This window comes from Molossus molossus, unplaced genomic scaffold, assembly GCF_014108415.1.
Source record: "Molossus molossus isolate mMolMol1 unplaced genomic scaffold, mMolMol1.p scaffold_m16_p_4, whole genome shotgun sequence".
Lineage (NCBI taxonomy): Eukaryota > Metazoa > Chordata > Mammalia > Chiroptera > Molossidae > Molossus > Molossus molossus.
This window is the reverse complement of record NW_023425377.1, coordinates 115,526,703-115,543,532: the sequence shown is the minus strand read 5'-3', so window position 1 is coordinate 115,543,532 and position 16,830 is coordinate 115,526,703. Positions and strand designations below refer to the sequence as shown.

Here is a 16,830-nt window from a genome sequence, read left to right as displayed (position 1 = left end):
CAGTTCTTGAGGTTTACTTTAATTTTTCTTTTATTTTCACTGACAGCAATATTTTCTGGAGAGTACAATCAAGATAGTGTATTCATAGAAATAACATTAATAGAAGCTTGGTTATAAATGAGAACAGTCATAACCATGATCCCCTTTACCAAAGCATTCCACACAGAGAGATAACAGCACAATAAATAAAGAATTTGCCATTTGTCACACAACCAATAAAACAGAATTGCAATAGCAAAAATGTCACTTTATAAATGTGCTTATACTAAATATAAAAGCAAAAATGTGAGCTCATGCACTGGAGACAAAAAAAAATGAATACTTATAGCAAAAATAAACAACAAAAAAAAACATTGTAAAGATAAAAATGTTCAAGTATTGTGAGAGGAGAGGGGAAGATTCAAATAGAACAGTTTCAGAATAAATCGATTATATTTACTCCCCCAGGAGGGACACTGACATAATGGTCTTTGCCCATTAATACTTCATGCTGTTAGAATACATACTGTGATCCATTTAAAGGACAGATTCCACTTTTTTGGAGAACACCCCCTGATATAAGGATGGAATAGAATTCATTGTTTACCTTGACGATAAATATAAAGTAATACTTCAGGAGAAATATTCTCAAGAACAGGCCAGTGCGATCTCCTGGAACCGCAGGGGCCTGGGAGTTCGGAGAAACAGACTCTGGTCCTGATTTCATCATGGACCGTGAAGAGAATGCCCAGGGCTGAGACGAAATTCCACCCCGTGTCTCAATTTTGCTGTAAGAGTTAAACTATCAGAACTAGCAGAGAGCAGTAAAAACAATAACCACAACAATAATAAAATAGTTTAACATTTTTATTGATGCTTAATTAAAAAAGTATCAAAAAAAAAAAAAAAGTTGGATCACCTAATAGAAGAAAGAATTCTATAATGCTTCAGCGGGGTTGTTCCGACCCCAGCACAACAATTTCTTCCCCCACAGAACTAGCTAAGCAGTGCCTTTATATTTCCCGGTTGAATAGTATATCAGAATTGAACAGTGGCTACTTTCTACGTGACTAAGAAAGACATGTTTGTCATGGGAGTAAAAAAATAAAATTTGTCTGTTAAATTACACATAAATATAAGGTACAAATGTATTTTTAAAATACAGATTAAAATAATCACACTTGCATTGTGTACATACGAAAATACAGTATTTAATATTCAATATACACAGACACATTTATGATAAATGCAACGATGTGGCAATGCCAGGTCTCTCGGGGCTCTCTCTGCCCCCTATTTCCACGCATGGAAACGGACAGGCGCCGCCCGCGTCTCTAGCTCTGGCGCACGTCCTGAAGCAGCTTGTTGATCTCGGCCACCAGCTCGCTGGCATCCATGAGTTCGTGCTTCCCGTCGCTCAGGTGGTTGAGCACATTGTCGAAATCATCTTCTTCGTAGTTCTCGGGGATCTCCTCCATGGCCGGCAGCCACTTTGCAGATGGCTGCACACTGGCGTGGGTTCCCAGCGGGGGCCCCGCGCTGCTGGCGGGATTCTGAAAGTGGGTACTGGCCGCCCAGGCCGCCACGCCCTGCGGGTAGCCCCCCGTCTTGGCCGGCAGCGGGCCCTTCCGGCGCTCCAGAGAGCTGGACCGCTCCACCTCGCTGCCCTCAGGATAGCTGTCCAAGGACGGGGGTAGGAGACGCTGGAACACACTGCTCATTTCCGAGAGCAGAGACGATGTGCTCTTGTCCCCCGTGTCCTCCTCGTTTGGGGAGTCCTTCCCAAAGGTGGAAAAACTCTTCTTCTTCTCACCAGCGTCCGCAGGCTGGGCATCATCCTCCAGGCCCTGGTGCGGATGCTGCTGCTGGGGTTGAGACGGGAATTCTTCCCCTGGAATGAACATGTTGCTCCTGTAGTCAGAGGCCGGCGAGGGCAGGGGTGGCATCCAGCACTGGTCCGAGTGTCCCAGGACCCGGCACTCCTCCGTGCACAGCCTCATGGCTGCACCAAGGGAAACACGGGGTTCACGGTTATACTCAGCGTGACTCAGAAGGGTGGAGGAATGTGTTTTATTTGTTTAAAAATAGAATGAGACAGTTTACACTGCAGCCATGATACTAACCCATTATTTTACACATTAGATGAACCACAATGATGGCTTTGAGTGGAATGGGAGTTTTATGGACCTGGCATATGTATTCTTTCCTCCCTCCCCTGTTCATCAAATAAAGGAAGTGGAATTATGACTCATACTTCTCAGGAATATCATGTCTGCTACTCAGGTCATGAGAAAACGGATTAATAACTTTTACATGACAATGACTAAAAAAGAGTTAAGGTGTGGGTGATGAAATATTTGCTGAACATAGTTGTAAAGAACACCAGAGCTATGAGGTAAAATCTATAACTTTAAAATGTTACTAGAAAATCCTTGAGTAATACCTTTGAGTAACTTTCTAGCTAGTGAGGTCTATCTAACCTACTTTACTTTTAATGCAAGCATTAAGAATATTAATAAGCTATCAGGTCATTACACTTATTAATCTCTCGTCAAGGTATTCTGGACTATTTATTGATTTCTTATTTAAAATAGCAGTGCAAATTATCCTCAACTACCAGGCCTCTGTAGTTACTCTGTTAGAAGTCTTCTTTTAAAGGTTTGAAATTTGAATAGATGGAAAAGTCATCAAAAGATGAAGAATAGGAAAAATCCATTGGTTAGTTCTTATGTTGCCCTATTGGAATGTAAGTAACAGATGATATGAGAAAAGCAGAAAAATAAAGAGGAAAACAATTTCTAAATTTGGAAAATACAACAACTAAACCACATAACAACCAGGAAATACAAAGATATAAATTATACGCCAAAGAAATCATCCATCTGTTTCAGTGCCAATAAGGTCTCTCTAATCTCACAACTTTCAGCTTTAAGCAAATGACAGAATGCAGAAAATATAAAGTTATCTTAGATTTGAATGAGAACTGGTTGGACATCAGCCACACCTACATACTTAGAGCTGATTCTATAGATCTGGCTACTTAAGAAAGATTTCCTATGAAAGTATTGCTAAAAAGGGTGAGTCTTGAACAATGCCAGGTACCTTGTCCAAGGAAGCGAGTTCTCTATGGCGTTTGCTACTGTATCCTCAGCACTGGGTAAAGTGTCTGCAGAGACTAAGCATTCACTACATATTTCTAATCATCATGGAAATGCAACTCAAAACCACAATGACCTATCACCCCAAACCTTGCAGGATGGGTGTTCTAAAAAACACAAAATAACAAGGATCGGTGAGGATGAGGAGAAACTGAGCCCTCATACGCTGTGTTGGAAATGCAAAATGGTGCAGCTACTGTGGGAAGCAAGGAGGAGGTTCCGCAAAAACTTAAAGACAGGACTGCCATATTACCCAGCAATCCCCACTTTGGGGTATTTATCTCAAGAATGAGAGCGAGTATTGTAAGTAAGAAAAAAAAATGTCTGATTTCTAGAAAAGCTACAAATGCAAAGGTAGTAGAGAAAATGCAGAGACTGTGAAAGCTGATTCCGTAAGAAGCGCTGTGGGCCAAGAGAAAGAGGGTGAAGACCGCGACACCTCGTGCAATTCTTCTATGAAGCAACGTTAAGTTTAAATGAGGAAGGGCAATTTAAGAATAAAAGCATGTTTAAATGTGCTGACTTCACTCATTATTACAAGTTGGAAATACCACCTATTATTCATCAATGAATGTGGACAAAACCAGAAGGAGCTGAAAGTAACTGGAATACTTTAATAGCGATGAGGTTTTCTAAGCGGTACATGAACTGACAACGTGGTAACGAATTTTTTTCTTTGTTCTCCAAGTCTCTGAAAATGGCAAGGAGCCCTGTCTATATTGTCTCACATCCTGTTACAAGGAAGGGGACTAGAACTGATTTCATTTATTTTCTGGCCTTGAACTGTGTGGGAAGGACTTCATTGTTTGATTGACTTTGTTTCATTTTAATGTTTAATGACAAAGAGGAGAAAAAGGGGAAAAAAATTACATGGCTTCCAAGAATCCTGAGCACAATCTCGAGGCCCGAATACAATCTGGGTGATTAAAATGATAGCTCACATTCAAAAATAACGGTGGACATAGGAGTTTTTTTTTTTTTTTTTAAAGCAGGGAATGCTATATCACAGCCTCACAATACATAAATGGGGCTTTAATTCCAAAATAAAAAATAAACATAAAATGTAGAAATTCAAAGAAATGCGAAACATTAATAAAGACGCCTGGAGAGACGGATGGCCGAAAACAACGCGGGAGGAAGGGCAGGGTGCACAAGAGGTCATTTCTCGGTTTCCCTGACATTTTCAGTCTTTTCCCTGGAGACTCAACCATTTGAAACATTTTCAGTGCCTCGGGGGTTCCACAGCACGTCCAGTGAATAGTGGTACAATGGCCAATCCCTCTGTCTCCCCTTCACAGCTCTGCCTGCTGGTTCCTTTCCCCTGGGGAGGGGAGCGTGTGAGGCAAACAGAGAACTCATCTCCCCACTACAGACTATCAGGGTGTCGTGCGTGTCCTGTATGGACCTTAGAGGTAGGGCAGGAAGCAAGCTTCAAGCACTAACTCCTACCAAGCCACCAGTTAGTGAGCGATCAACCAGTCACGCATGCAGACCTCCCATGTGTGTGAAATGCTACGAGAGCTCCCCGCCCGCAAATGGTGTCGGATCGAGTTCTGAGTCAAGGGCAGCAAACGAGGGAGGCCAGACCACATGCTGCTGAGAGCATGGACAGGAAAGAAAAAATAGTGGACACAGAGGCTGAAGTTGTTCGAGAGAAACCTCAAACACAATCTGAGAGAGGGGTAGAATTTACATAGACCAAGCGAAGACGAGCCAGTTGTTTTAGGCAGAAAAGGGCATCAGCAAAGGACTGGTGTGTTGCATAAGGAGACAGCCCTGCCTATTGCAAAAGACACCCCAAAACAGCCCAAACTGAGAGTTCAGCTAGGAGCGAATTTATTGGCCTTGGAATGCCAAGGCAAGTAGGTTTCATCAGTGTTGCTGGGCGACAAAAGTCAATTATTGATTTTGAACCAAAAAAAAAAAGAAGTAAATTAAAATGTTATGGAAACGTGTTCAAGCTCTGCGAAGGATTTAGCCAAGGGAGGAGTTACTCGAGAGAGTATCAGTTCAGGTGCGTGCACAGTAACTCGGTCGCGGAAGGAAGGTCAGAAACAGGATAGCAGCCAAGAGAATGGAGAGAGCTTGGAATTAAAGAGGAATGTTTGAACTAAATAATCACTGAGTGCAGACTGATGAACAGTGGAATGAGCTCAAGCAGAAGGAGCGTCACAAGAAACAAAATCAAAAGCCTTCACAGCCCTGGCTGATGCGGCTCAGAGGTTAGAGCATCAGCCTATGGACCCAAGGGCTGCGGGTTCAGTCCTGGTTGGGGTCATGGGGGAGGCAACCAACTGATGTCTCTCTCTCTCTCTGTCTCTCTCCTCCTCTCTCTCTCCCTCTCCCTCTCCCTCCCCCTCCCCCTCTCCCTCTCCCTCTCCCTCTCTGTCTCTCCTTCCCTCCCTTCCACTCTACCTAAAAAAATCAATGGAAAAATATCGTCGGGTGAGTGAGGATTAACAACAACAAAACAAGCCTTTATAAATCACCCTAGTGCAGCTAATACACTGGGAAAATGGAGATTTTGCATGAATATATATAGTTCAAAGCTGAATGAAAGTATGTTGACAAACATGAGCTAATAGACAAAAATGTACACTGATTTTTCTGCTCAGAATGTAGGCTATGTCTGTGGGAATTAATAGAATGAATGACCATCAACGACCCTGTTGGCAGGCAATGCAACATAACATAATCTATATTTGATCATGGTTTAATGCAGAAAAAGAGTTGGAATAAGACACTGAAGTCCTAAAAATATGCATGCTTTTGAAACTGCACTGATTTCTGTTAATGGCATTCAGATGTGGACTCGTTTTTTTGTGTGTTTTTTTCCTACTTCGGATTTTTTCCTCTGTACATATAAGTTTACAAAGCACACATTTTATACCCTAATGTGCTGGCAAAAGCTGTCAGGGTGAATCATTAAGCAGAAAACTGGTGAAGTATCATTAGAATAATGGCCATAATTAAAGGATGGTTATCTCTGTATTGATACTTAATACTTAATATGCATATTTTTTCTATACTAGCCAATCATAAGTAAAGCTTAAATATAGATAGATAGATAGATAGATAGATAGATAGATAATAGATAGATATAGATAGATATAGATATGGATCATTGGTGATATCCTGGTGCGCTATGCATGAAAAATACATTCCACCACACCCCACAGGAAGGCGGGTAGCTAGTCGTGCAGAAATGTATCTACTGTAACACAATCAGTTGTCATACAACGCCATACACCAGCAATAGAGCTCTTCTACTACACACCTGAATTAGTATGGTTGTGTAAATAAGCAACTGTCTCTTAAAGGCTGTCTATATATTAAGTGGCATTATCAATAATATAAAAGTAAGCCTGTAACCTTGAAAAGAAATGTAACTTTGGAGAGGTCTAAAGTCACTCACTAAACAAGACTCACTAATATCTAGACTTTTTATCTATCCTTCGTTTCCGAAATGTCTTTATTCTTCAACATTTATTTTAATTTTATTTCTTTTAACTCAGGCATCAGATAACTCTGTTGCCACAAACCTATCTGGTGTTGGTAACTTTGAAAATATAGGAAGAGTGTAAGAGAACTCTTTAAATTTTTTTTCTTTATTGATTTTAGAGAGAGAGGAAGGGAGAGGGAGAGAGAGATGGAGACATGATGAGAGAGAACATCGATTGGCCACCTCCTGCACTCCCCCCACTGGGGATCGGGCCCACAACCTGGGCATGTGCCCTGACTGAGAATCAAACCGGCAACCTCTTGGTGCCTGGGTTGACACTCAACCCTTGAACTATAGCAGCCAGGTGAGAACTCTTTAACAGTTAGACCGTGACTAGCTATTAGAATTAGACAATTTCAAAATTTAAAGAACTTTAGGCAGCATTTATGGCAAAGTTATGTAAGTAGGGGTAGTTATTCTCTTTTTAACTATACTGCTAAATTAAAATTTCAATGAATAGACTTACTCCTTTAATTTCACATAATTAAAAGAAGAACACATAAAATATTAACATTATACCCATTAAGTTACTTCTCTGTTTTATGAAATAATGTAATTTGGGAAGTTAGATTATTCAAAATTAGGGATCAGTCTTAAAAATTAAAGTTCTGTCAGTGTCATAGAGTCAAGGAAACTCAGCCATTTCATATATATATATATATATACACACACACACACACAAACACACACGCACACACACACATATACCCATTTCATACACATGCACACACACACACATACATATACCCATTTCATACACATACATATACCCATTTCATACACATATGCACACACACATACATATACCCATTTCATACACATGCACACACACATATATACCCATTTCATACACATGCACACACACACACATACCCATTTCATACACATGCACACACACACATACATATACCCATTTCATACACATACATATACCCATTTCATACACATATGCACACACACATACATATACCCATTTCATACACATGCGCACACACACACACACACATACCCATTTCACACACATACATATACCCATTTCGTACACATATGCACACACACATACATATACCCATTTCATACACATATGCACACACACATACATATACCCATTTCATGGGTAAGGATAACAAAACTGATTCTCTTTCAGCAAGTTGTCTGAAGCCATATCTATCCCACTATACTCCCAGAGCTTTCTCTTGAAATTGGTCAAGGAAGTATATGAATTAAAAAAAAAACACACAAAGACACCTTGACTGACTGTGCAAACATGGGCTCTCCTATACACTGTAGCCCTAAATGTAACCAGAAGTCCTTTCCCTACATTTATCCTGCCAGAAATGCAGTATCTATTAATGTAACAACGATATAAGCAGCACTTAATAGTTTCATGGAGGGTAGTAAGACTTGAAATGTAAGACTAAATACACCTTTCAACATATTTTTAAAAACGCAAAAACCTGTTACTTCATATTACTCTTGATCGATTCCTATTGAAGAGTATGGGGATTGGCTCAAATCTCACCTCTACCATGTACACACTGCCTGGTTTGGACCCATTTTTGAGCCTTTATAAGCTTCTAGATATATTAGTCCTGTCACTGCCACCCACTACTACTCTACCAGTTCCTGTGTTGGGAGAAGCAATGCAAACGCAGAACATCTCATGGGTCTGTCGTAGGCCCTGGGACATCACTGGCCACGGCTGCTGTGACTGCTGCAACAGGCCAATGCTCCTGGAGCCTCTGCCACCCTTGCTGCTCTGACTTTGAGAGCAGGAGTTTCTAGTTACTAATTTTGCCTGAATTTCTGTGGCTTGCTGAAGCTCCCTCGTGTCTAGTTCCAAAACTCTTACTCATCTGTCTTTAGAAAATAGATGTTTGATGGAACTCAGATGGGTGATACAGTTTTCTTTTGCCTTTCTTTTGCCAAAAGGCAGTCACTAGATCAACAATCAGTAGAATTTAGAAACATAAGTAGCCAAAGGAACATTTCTGTGTCCCTGAGGGTGGATTTAATATTGCAGTCTTTAGTCACAGGGTTGCCTCAGTGACAGTCAGTGTTTACCCAGTTGGTTCTGAGTCTTACTGCACAGCTAGAGAGAAGGGGTTCCAAGGAAAAAGTGGCTCATAACTTGCAAGGATCTCCTCCATCTGGCTGTATACACATACACTCCTCTCTGGGACTCCTGATTCTTTTCACTGTAGTGCAGACATAAAATGAAAGGTGGTGGAACATATTCTGTGCATACCACCTACAGAGATGTACTCTCTCTCCTATTTTTAGTGAGTCAAGTATACCATTTCCTAGTATATATTTTAATCTCTGATTTTGTGAGTTGGTTCCCATCACAGGAAATGTGTCCTCCAAATTATAGTCCAGTTCACCACCATATACCAAAACAGGCTGTCTGAGTGAAAACAGCCACCCGGTAATTTTATAAAGAGTTGCTCAAGAGTGTCCTCTGGCAGTACTGGGGTAGGAAGAGGAGGAAAGGAGTGTGGTTTTCTACCCTCCTGTGCCCACGCCTTTCTTCTTGTCTTGTTAAGCTCTCATGCTTACTCCTTCTCTACCAACTGCTTCCTACGAATTTTAAGAACTTGAAAGTGTTTCCGTCCGTGTTCATTGCTAATAGTGTGCAGATTATAGACTCAGTGCAAAGGACAAAGGGAATATAAGCATGGGAGAAAACGTTCACTTCACTGGTGTAACAGAGAGGAAAATAAGGCTTTTTCTCTCACTAACCCCTTACCTGCTGGGATTCTTCCATCTGTAAGAAACAGGTCGCTGAATCCTTCGCCCAGTAGCCTATCTATTGGAGAATCTCTCCCTAAATCATAATCACTGTCTCCTGCTTCGCTGTCGCCACGGCCACTGTCTTTCAAGCTAAATTTGTCCATGTCTTGAAGGGCATATCTAGAAAAATAAATCAGGGAATGTAGAGTTTTTATTCTTTCGCATTCATGTTATTTGACACTGAATAGGCAACACAAGGGGAATTCATACCTATAGCTCCTAGAATATTTGTTTCCTCGAAAACTTGGCCTTGGCTGGTATTGCCCCTGGTGAAGCATGGAAAGAAGCTGGGAGACCTGCTGGAAACCAAATAGACAGAACTGATTCCTGGAAACAAACCCCGTGTTCAGGAGCTTTCATCAGGGAAAAACAATAGACGTGCTCTCTCTCGCTGAAACTGTTTCATGTGCTGAGCTGTGGCGGACTGTGCAGCCGGCCGCCCAGGGAAATCTGAATGATCTACTACAATTGATTTTTTTTTTTCTTTTTGAAAGAGGACTCCTTTATAAATAACAGGTCAATTTCCTTTGTTTTATAGTTCAGATGAAAGTGATCAGTTATAAAAATGCATAGAAAATGCTCTAAAATACAACAGTCTGACACATGTAGTTAAAATAATGTCAGAAAATTTTCAAAAGGTGAACAAATATATCATGCATTTAGATAGGATTCTAGAGGCCTCGGGTTTTGATTTGGGTTTTTTTTTTTTTTTTTTTTTTAAGTAGAGACCACACCTATGACAATCAAGCAAGCACCTTTATTTTTGGCTTCCAGTATCTTAATCTTGGAAGTATAGGGATTCTAATCAGCTAGTCCTTTATGAGCTTCACATTTATTGTTCAATATTATACACAATACATGCAAGTAAATTATTGAAGAAAAACTTAAAACAGTATGCTCAGGTGTGTATACCTACTACATATGCATAATGTAACTTGGATCCTACTTAATTTGCATATTGTTAGTATTGTTACTGCTTAATGGAAACATTTCAGAACCAACACTTACACACTCTGTACACTAACAGCTACTTTATCAGTGAATTGGTGCAATGTATGATCTTACCTCAACCGCTGGGGTGGCATGGGTGAGTTCTAGTGAGAAATTCTCTGGCACGTGATTCGATGAGATTGTGACCAAACTGTTGAGGGACTGGTGACTGTTGTGACTCTGCCGGCTGCCCATTTGCCCTCTTTCTAAGGTAGGAGATGAAGATGGAGACGACCTGTGATGAGATCTGATGGGCAGAGTGCCATTGATGGTAGGCACCAATGTAATATCCCCTTTGTGAATCTGCCTGGACGGCCTCTTTGGATGGTGCTGGTATGTTGATTCTGCTACTCTGCAGTTGTAGGATCTTGTGTCTTTCTTTTCTCGGTTACACCTTGTTGCAAACAGTACCATAATAACCAACAACACCGCACAGATTGCTCCTAAGGAAATAATGATAATCATGGAGACATCCAATGATTCCTGGCTTCCTGGGGTCTTCGTTGTACTTGTCACTGACTCTGCATATTCGAAGATCATACACTTCAGAAGGACTTTGGTATGCAGCTGAGGATTGCCTTTGTCCTGGATGACAACTGAGAGCTCCCATTCCGTGTAGGGGACAGATTCCATGCTCACATTGGTGTGGATGTCACATGATCGTGGATCAATTACAAAGATATTCTCCTCATTACCTGCTACTATGGAGCAGCTGAGTTCAGCATTCACACCAGAGTCTCTGTCAATTGCCCTGATTCTTGTGACGTGAAAGCCACTTTCAGCCCCTTTGGGGATGGAGATTTCTGCAGTGTTATTGCGCAGTGCAGGCCCTATGACAACAGGGACATTGTCATTTTCATCAATGATGGTGAGCACCACTGTGGTATTGCTTACGAGTTGCTTCGGACTTCCTCCATCTCTTGCTTCCACCACAAAAGTTATCTGACTCACTTCTTCATGATCAAAGTTCCTGAGGGCATAGATGCCTCCATTAGACGGGTCGATGGTAACATACGTAGTTATGGAACTTCCCAGGATGAAACTCTCCAAAATAGTATATGTGACTTGCCCATTTTCTCCAAGATCAGGATCTGTGGCTGTAACGGTGGTGATAAATGCCCCTGGCGAGTTATTCTCTGAAATGGCTAATTCATATCGACTTCTCTGGAAGTGAGGTGGATTGTCATTTATATCACTGATTTGAACAATAAAATGTTTTACTGTAGAGAGACTGGGTGTCCCCTTGTCCTCAGCAATTACAGTCAAACTGTATTCAGATCTCTTTTCTCTATCCAGTGTGGCATTTGTCAAGATTAAATAGTTGTTCTCATAACTCTGTTGAAGTTTAAAGTGACCATGTCCATGAAGCTTACAAACTATTTCTCCATTCAGCCCAGAATCCTTGTCCTGAACCCTGACCAAGGCAACAAATGAATCAACAGGATCCCCTTCAAAAATATAAGATATTTCTTCTTTTCCAGGGGACATGAGATTTATGTTAATCTCAGGTTTATTGTCATTAACATCCACAACCTTAATTATAATTTTGCAATGAGCTGGGATTGAATTTGGACCCAAATCTTGAGCCTGGACATCAATCTCATAGGATTTGGTGATTTCATAATCCACTTGTTTGAAAAGAGTCAAATGTCCTCTTTCAGAATCAATTTTAAAAGTCTCTATAATTTTGGGAGACACATGACTGCTGAAGGAGTACACAATTTTCCCATTGGCGCCCTCGTCTGGATCAGTGGCATTCAGGTCTAGGAGCAAAGTGCCAACCGGGGAGTTTTCTAAGAGTTGGATTATATAAGACTGCTGCTCAAAAGCAGGGCTGTTGTCGTTGGAGTCTGAAATGCTGATTTTTAGGATGGACGAGCCAGACCTCTGAGGCACCCCCATGTCCGAGGCAGTGAGCTGAAGCTCATAGCTAGACTTCAGCTCCCGGTCCAGCTCTCTGACCACTATGAGTTCTGCATACTTGGCTCCGTCCGTCCTGGTCCGAACCTCAATAGTGAAAAAATCATTCGCGGAGAGAGAGTAGGTGTGGAGGGAATTTTCCCCGACATCTGGATCAAAGGCACTGTCCAGAGGGATCCGGGTCCCCACCGCGGCACTCTCTGAGATCTCGATGGGGATGAGAGACCTTGAAAACTGGGGAGCATTGTCATTAATATCCAGCACTTCCACTTCAATGTGGAAAAGCTGCAGATGCTCGGTGGGTAGCGTGATCACATCAAACTCCACGGAACAGTTCAAGTTTTTCTGGCACAGCTGCTCCCGGTCAATTTTCGCCCCTATGCTGATTTCCCCCGTGTCCTCGTTCACCACGAGCAGAGGCGAATTGCCCCTCTGCATGGCCCGGAATCGCACGTACGGATACGGCAGCTTCGCCAGCACATCAGCCACATCCTCTGAGAGCCGCGCAATGACCGATCCAACCCTCTGCTCCTCATAAATCCTGTATTTCAAGTTCTTGCCCAGCACCGCGGGGCTGGACGAGGCCATCAGGAGAGCCACGAGAAGGCTAAAGTGCATCTTAGCAGGCATCGGGCCCCGGTCCGGCTAGCGGGCTGCTCTCTCACGCGCGTTAACCGGCACAGCGACTCCCCCAACTTCCTTGGGCAACTCACAGCTGCGCTACGTTTGGTCCTCGCGCCGCCCACGCGGCCCCGCAGCACACGGCAGCCACGAACCGCCCGCAAACTTTTGTCTCATACACACCGTGTCGGGACTCCCAGGGGCGGGCGCATGGAGTCCGCGCTGCTGCCGGGGGTGCGAGCGGCCCCCGCGCGGTCCTCCCCGCGAGGAGCCCGCCCATCCAGGCCGGCGCGGCGCGCGGTCTGCGGCGGCTCCGTCCCCGGCGGCTCTTCCTCCCTCTCCGCTCGGCTGCAGGCTCGGCCCCGCGCGCGCTGCCTCTGGTCTCAAATCCCTACAACTTCACTCCAACTCAGACAAAGCGCTCTGGCCCGGCGTGTGTTGAACCGCTTCCAGCCAATCAGCGAGCTTCCAAATCCAGAGCTGGTGGAGTCCCCAAAGCGGGGCGGCGACAGGGGAGGCTGCGCGCGGGGAGGGCGGGGGCGGGGGTGGCGCTGCGGAGGGAGACGGTGGGAAGCAGCTCCCGCCTGCGCCTCCCCTCCCCCTCCCGGTCCCTGCAGCCACTTTCTCCCAGCGAGCGTGCCGCGACAAAGGGGAGACAAATTACAGAAGAAAAAACTTTAAATCAACTTCTGGTCGCTTGCATCTCTCTGGCGTTTTAAATTGTTCTGGTTTTCTTAATTGCCCTTTCTACTTACACAAACATGCAATCATCTTGCTTTTCATAGTCTTTAAGTACGGGTTTAATTTAAAATACCTCTAAGTGCATTTTGTTGGTGGAGGGATTTAATAAAATTTGAAAACTTGCTTCTAATTATGCTGCTCCGCCCGCCCCCTTCTCCTCCCCCTCTGTAAAGGCTCGGGTCTTTCTCCTTCGCTGAGCACAAGCAGATTTTCTTGGGGCTGTGTTGGAAAGAACAGAATCAATGAAGATGTTTCATTCTCTGCTTTTCTTTCATCTTTATTCTTTGAAGATATGGAAAGGGTTATTATTATTATTATTTTTTTTACTCTTAGTTTCTCTTGATTAGCAAAATTTAAAAGAACACCTTAGGATTTCCAGCTAATATGCCTCTACTTTACATCACTTCTTTCCTTGAGTTTGGGCAAAATTGGCTATGCTATTTCTTTGTCCTGTACTTCAAAAAATCCTGTTTATCTTGGGTGAAAGACATTTCATGCTTCCGCATGCCAGTTTCTACCAAAAGGTACTATGTATACATGGTAGGTCTTCACACTGAAAACTGGGGGTATATGGACTTCAGAGTTTACAAGTCAGATTGCTATGATGTATGCATTATTTATGAAAACACTTCAGATATGTATTTTAAAAACCCAAAGCTTGTCTACATTGGAAAATAAAATGCCTGAGCTAAAAATTGCATTTTGTGTGCATCAAAATGCTAGGAACTATCCTGGGAGGCTGTGCTCTATCCAGGTCACAGAAACTCACACGGCATTCTTATTTGAAAATATGATTATTTATGATGTTCTTTCTGCTCTGCAATTCCTTTTAAGTTTATCATCGTGGCTCTATTCTTGCTGCCTTTTTTTTTTTTTTCCTACCTCTTGCATTATTCCGCAGCTGTCTTCATCCACTTGCATATTTGCTGTTTCACATAATCTCACTGTCATTTTTTTCCATTTATTTTCTCCCACTCTATATTTTGCCCCCGAGAAACATATTTTTTTTAAAAGTAATTTTCGGATATTTCCATTTTGCTTACTCTCAGTGGAGCTCAACTAAAGTCACTAAGAAGGTTTTTTTTTTTTTCCAAAAAAAGAAAACAGAGGAGTCTCAGCATGAACTCTCCTTCTTTTAAGGCATTCAAAAGCATTTTATAAGCCATTGTCTTTTTCCCTCCCCAGAAACCAGTGCTGTGTGGCAAACTGTGCAGAATAGAGAAGCCTATAATGAATGTATTTAGTACTGGGTCACGCTGATGAACATTCTGCCCCCATGAATAATACTGTTTTACAAGTTTGTGGCCCTTTCAAATTGCTGATCCCCAAACCCTATAGGCAAACTAGGAACTGGGACTTCAGAAACCCACAGCCATCTGGCCAAGATCTCGAACAATCTGAGCCAATAATTATATCAATTCAGGCTTTAGTGAACCTCTTTGCAAACACCAAAAGAGCAGAGAAAGGAATTAGTGACTATTCAAAGTTGGGGTGCGAATTCAAAGGTAATCTAATTCCATTAGTTCTAGGAGAGTTTTCTTTGTGGGTTTCATAAATCTACCCCTCAAAAATGGACGTGATTACCTTAACGCAGAGGACATTTTTACTAATGCTTAAAAAGTAAAAATCACTTTTTAAAAAAACTTATTTCTGATAGTGAGCTGGAACAGAATTAATCAATGTGAAAGAGCTCCTGATTAACTTACTGAAATTTTTTTAAATTGGTTTTAAACCAATATACATTCATAAAGATTGTTTTACTATGAGTAAGTCTTTGAAGAACTTGGAATCTTTTAATGAAGAATGGCATTTTTCACTTAGGATATCTTAGGATATTATCCTCATCAAATATCATTTCATGTTTATCTTGCCAATCTCTCCCTGAGAAATTACATATGCTTACTTGATGGTATTATGCTATTGATTTGTCCTTAGTATACATCAGTCCTCTGTTTTTCAAACTTGTTTTCAAAAACTACAGAATAAAAAATAAATCTTCCCTTTGCATTTTTTATTACTTCCAGCAATTCCAAATATTCTTATTTGGTGGCCCTGAAAAAAAAGTCCAAAAATATTCATTTGCTATGTATGAAAGAGTTTCTATTAGGGGAGGAAAACTGATAGACTCCTGTAGGTTGTCAACTAATAGTGATTGGATTGAACTTTCTCTTCTGCAATTTTGCAAAGTCAGGAAGAAGTGTAGAACCTCTCCAACAACTTCTCAGATACCCGGTGAAGGAGAATTAACTCAAGGGTCCCTGAGTTCACCCACCTATACTACGGAGATGGTGGCACCTCTTGAGGACTATGGCACTCTGCGTGACATTAGGCACCAGAACAAAGTGCTCCTAAATTCCTAGAGGATAATCTTGGCTACTTCCATCTTGTTTTATTTTTTTCATCCACAAAGCAGCTTTGACCACTTTAGCCTAAATTGGCTGCCTATTGCTAACCCTAGAGAAAAGATCCCAGCTGGCATCTGGAATGCATCCTGTCACCTCTAATAACATTTTATTATGCCACTTATTTTGATAACTTGTGCTTTAAAGATAATGAAGCTTTATAATTCCAAATCTTTAATGTTTTTCTTTCTACCAAGATAAAGGGAAATGTAAGCACAGTCACAAAGCGCAAATTGTCTCTCCAGGTCATAAAGAATAGTGTCTATTTTTGGTAGTGGGATACAAAATTAAGGTCACTACATTTAAAATTAAAACAAACAGATGTGGCCCTGGCCAGTTTGGCTCAGCAGTTAGAGCAATGGCCCATGGACCAATGAGTCTCAGGTTCAATTCTGGTTGGGGGCAGGTACCCCAGTTGGAGTTCAGTCCCCAGCCCCAGTCATGCAGGAGGCAGCCAGTCGATGTGTCTCTCTCACATTGATGTTTCTCTCTCTCTCCCTCTTTGTCTCTTCCTCCCACTCTATCTGAAGATAAATGGAAAAATATATCCTCGGGTGAGGATTAAAAAAAAAACAGCAACAGATGTGGATTTTATTTTTAAATTCTTAGTTATTCATTGGTATTTTAGTAGAGCATATGAAATATAAAATAGGTAGAAGAGTAAATATTCACTTCCATGTGACCATATCGTATCTGTCCCATCATCAAAAGAATAACATGGGAT

General features: G+C 41.9%; 1 protein-coding gene across 2 annotated transcripts; it reads right to left on the bottom strand.

Annotated features, from left to right (window-relative positions):
* Positions 1-902: 902 nt before the first annotated feature.
* PCDH18 (protocadherin 18) lies at positions 903-13,189 on the bottom strand. 2 transcript variants are annotated; one of them, XM_036240347.1, is made up of 4 exons: positions 10,498-13,189; positions 9,643-9,728; positions 9,389-9,552; positions 903-1,981 (listed from the first exon to the last, which is right to left on the bottom strand). In XM_036240347.1, exons 1-4 carry the CDS (start codon positions 12,970-12,972, stop codon positions 1,314-1,316), a joined length of 3,393 nt encoding a protein of 1,130 aa, XP_036096240.1. In that variant the 5' UTR covers positions 12,973-13,189; the 3' UTR covers positions 903-1,313. The 2 variants fall into 2 exon arrangements, with proteins under 2 accessions (XP_036096240.1, XP_036096239.1); XM_036240346.1 differs by having other exon boundaries at positions 1,166-1,981; positions 9,643-9,731.
* Positions 13,190-16,830: the final 3,641 nt, after the last annotated feature.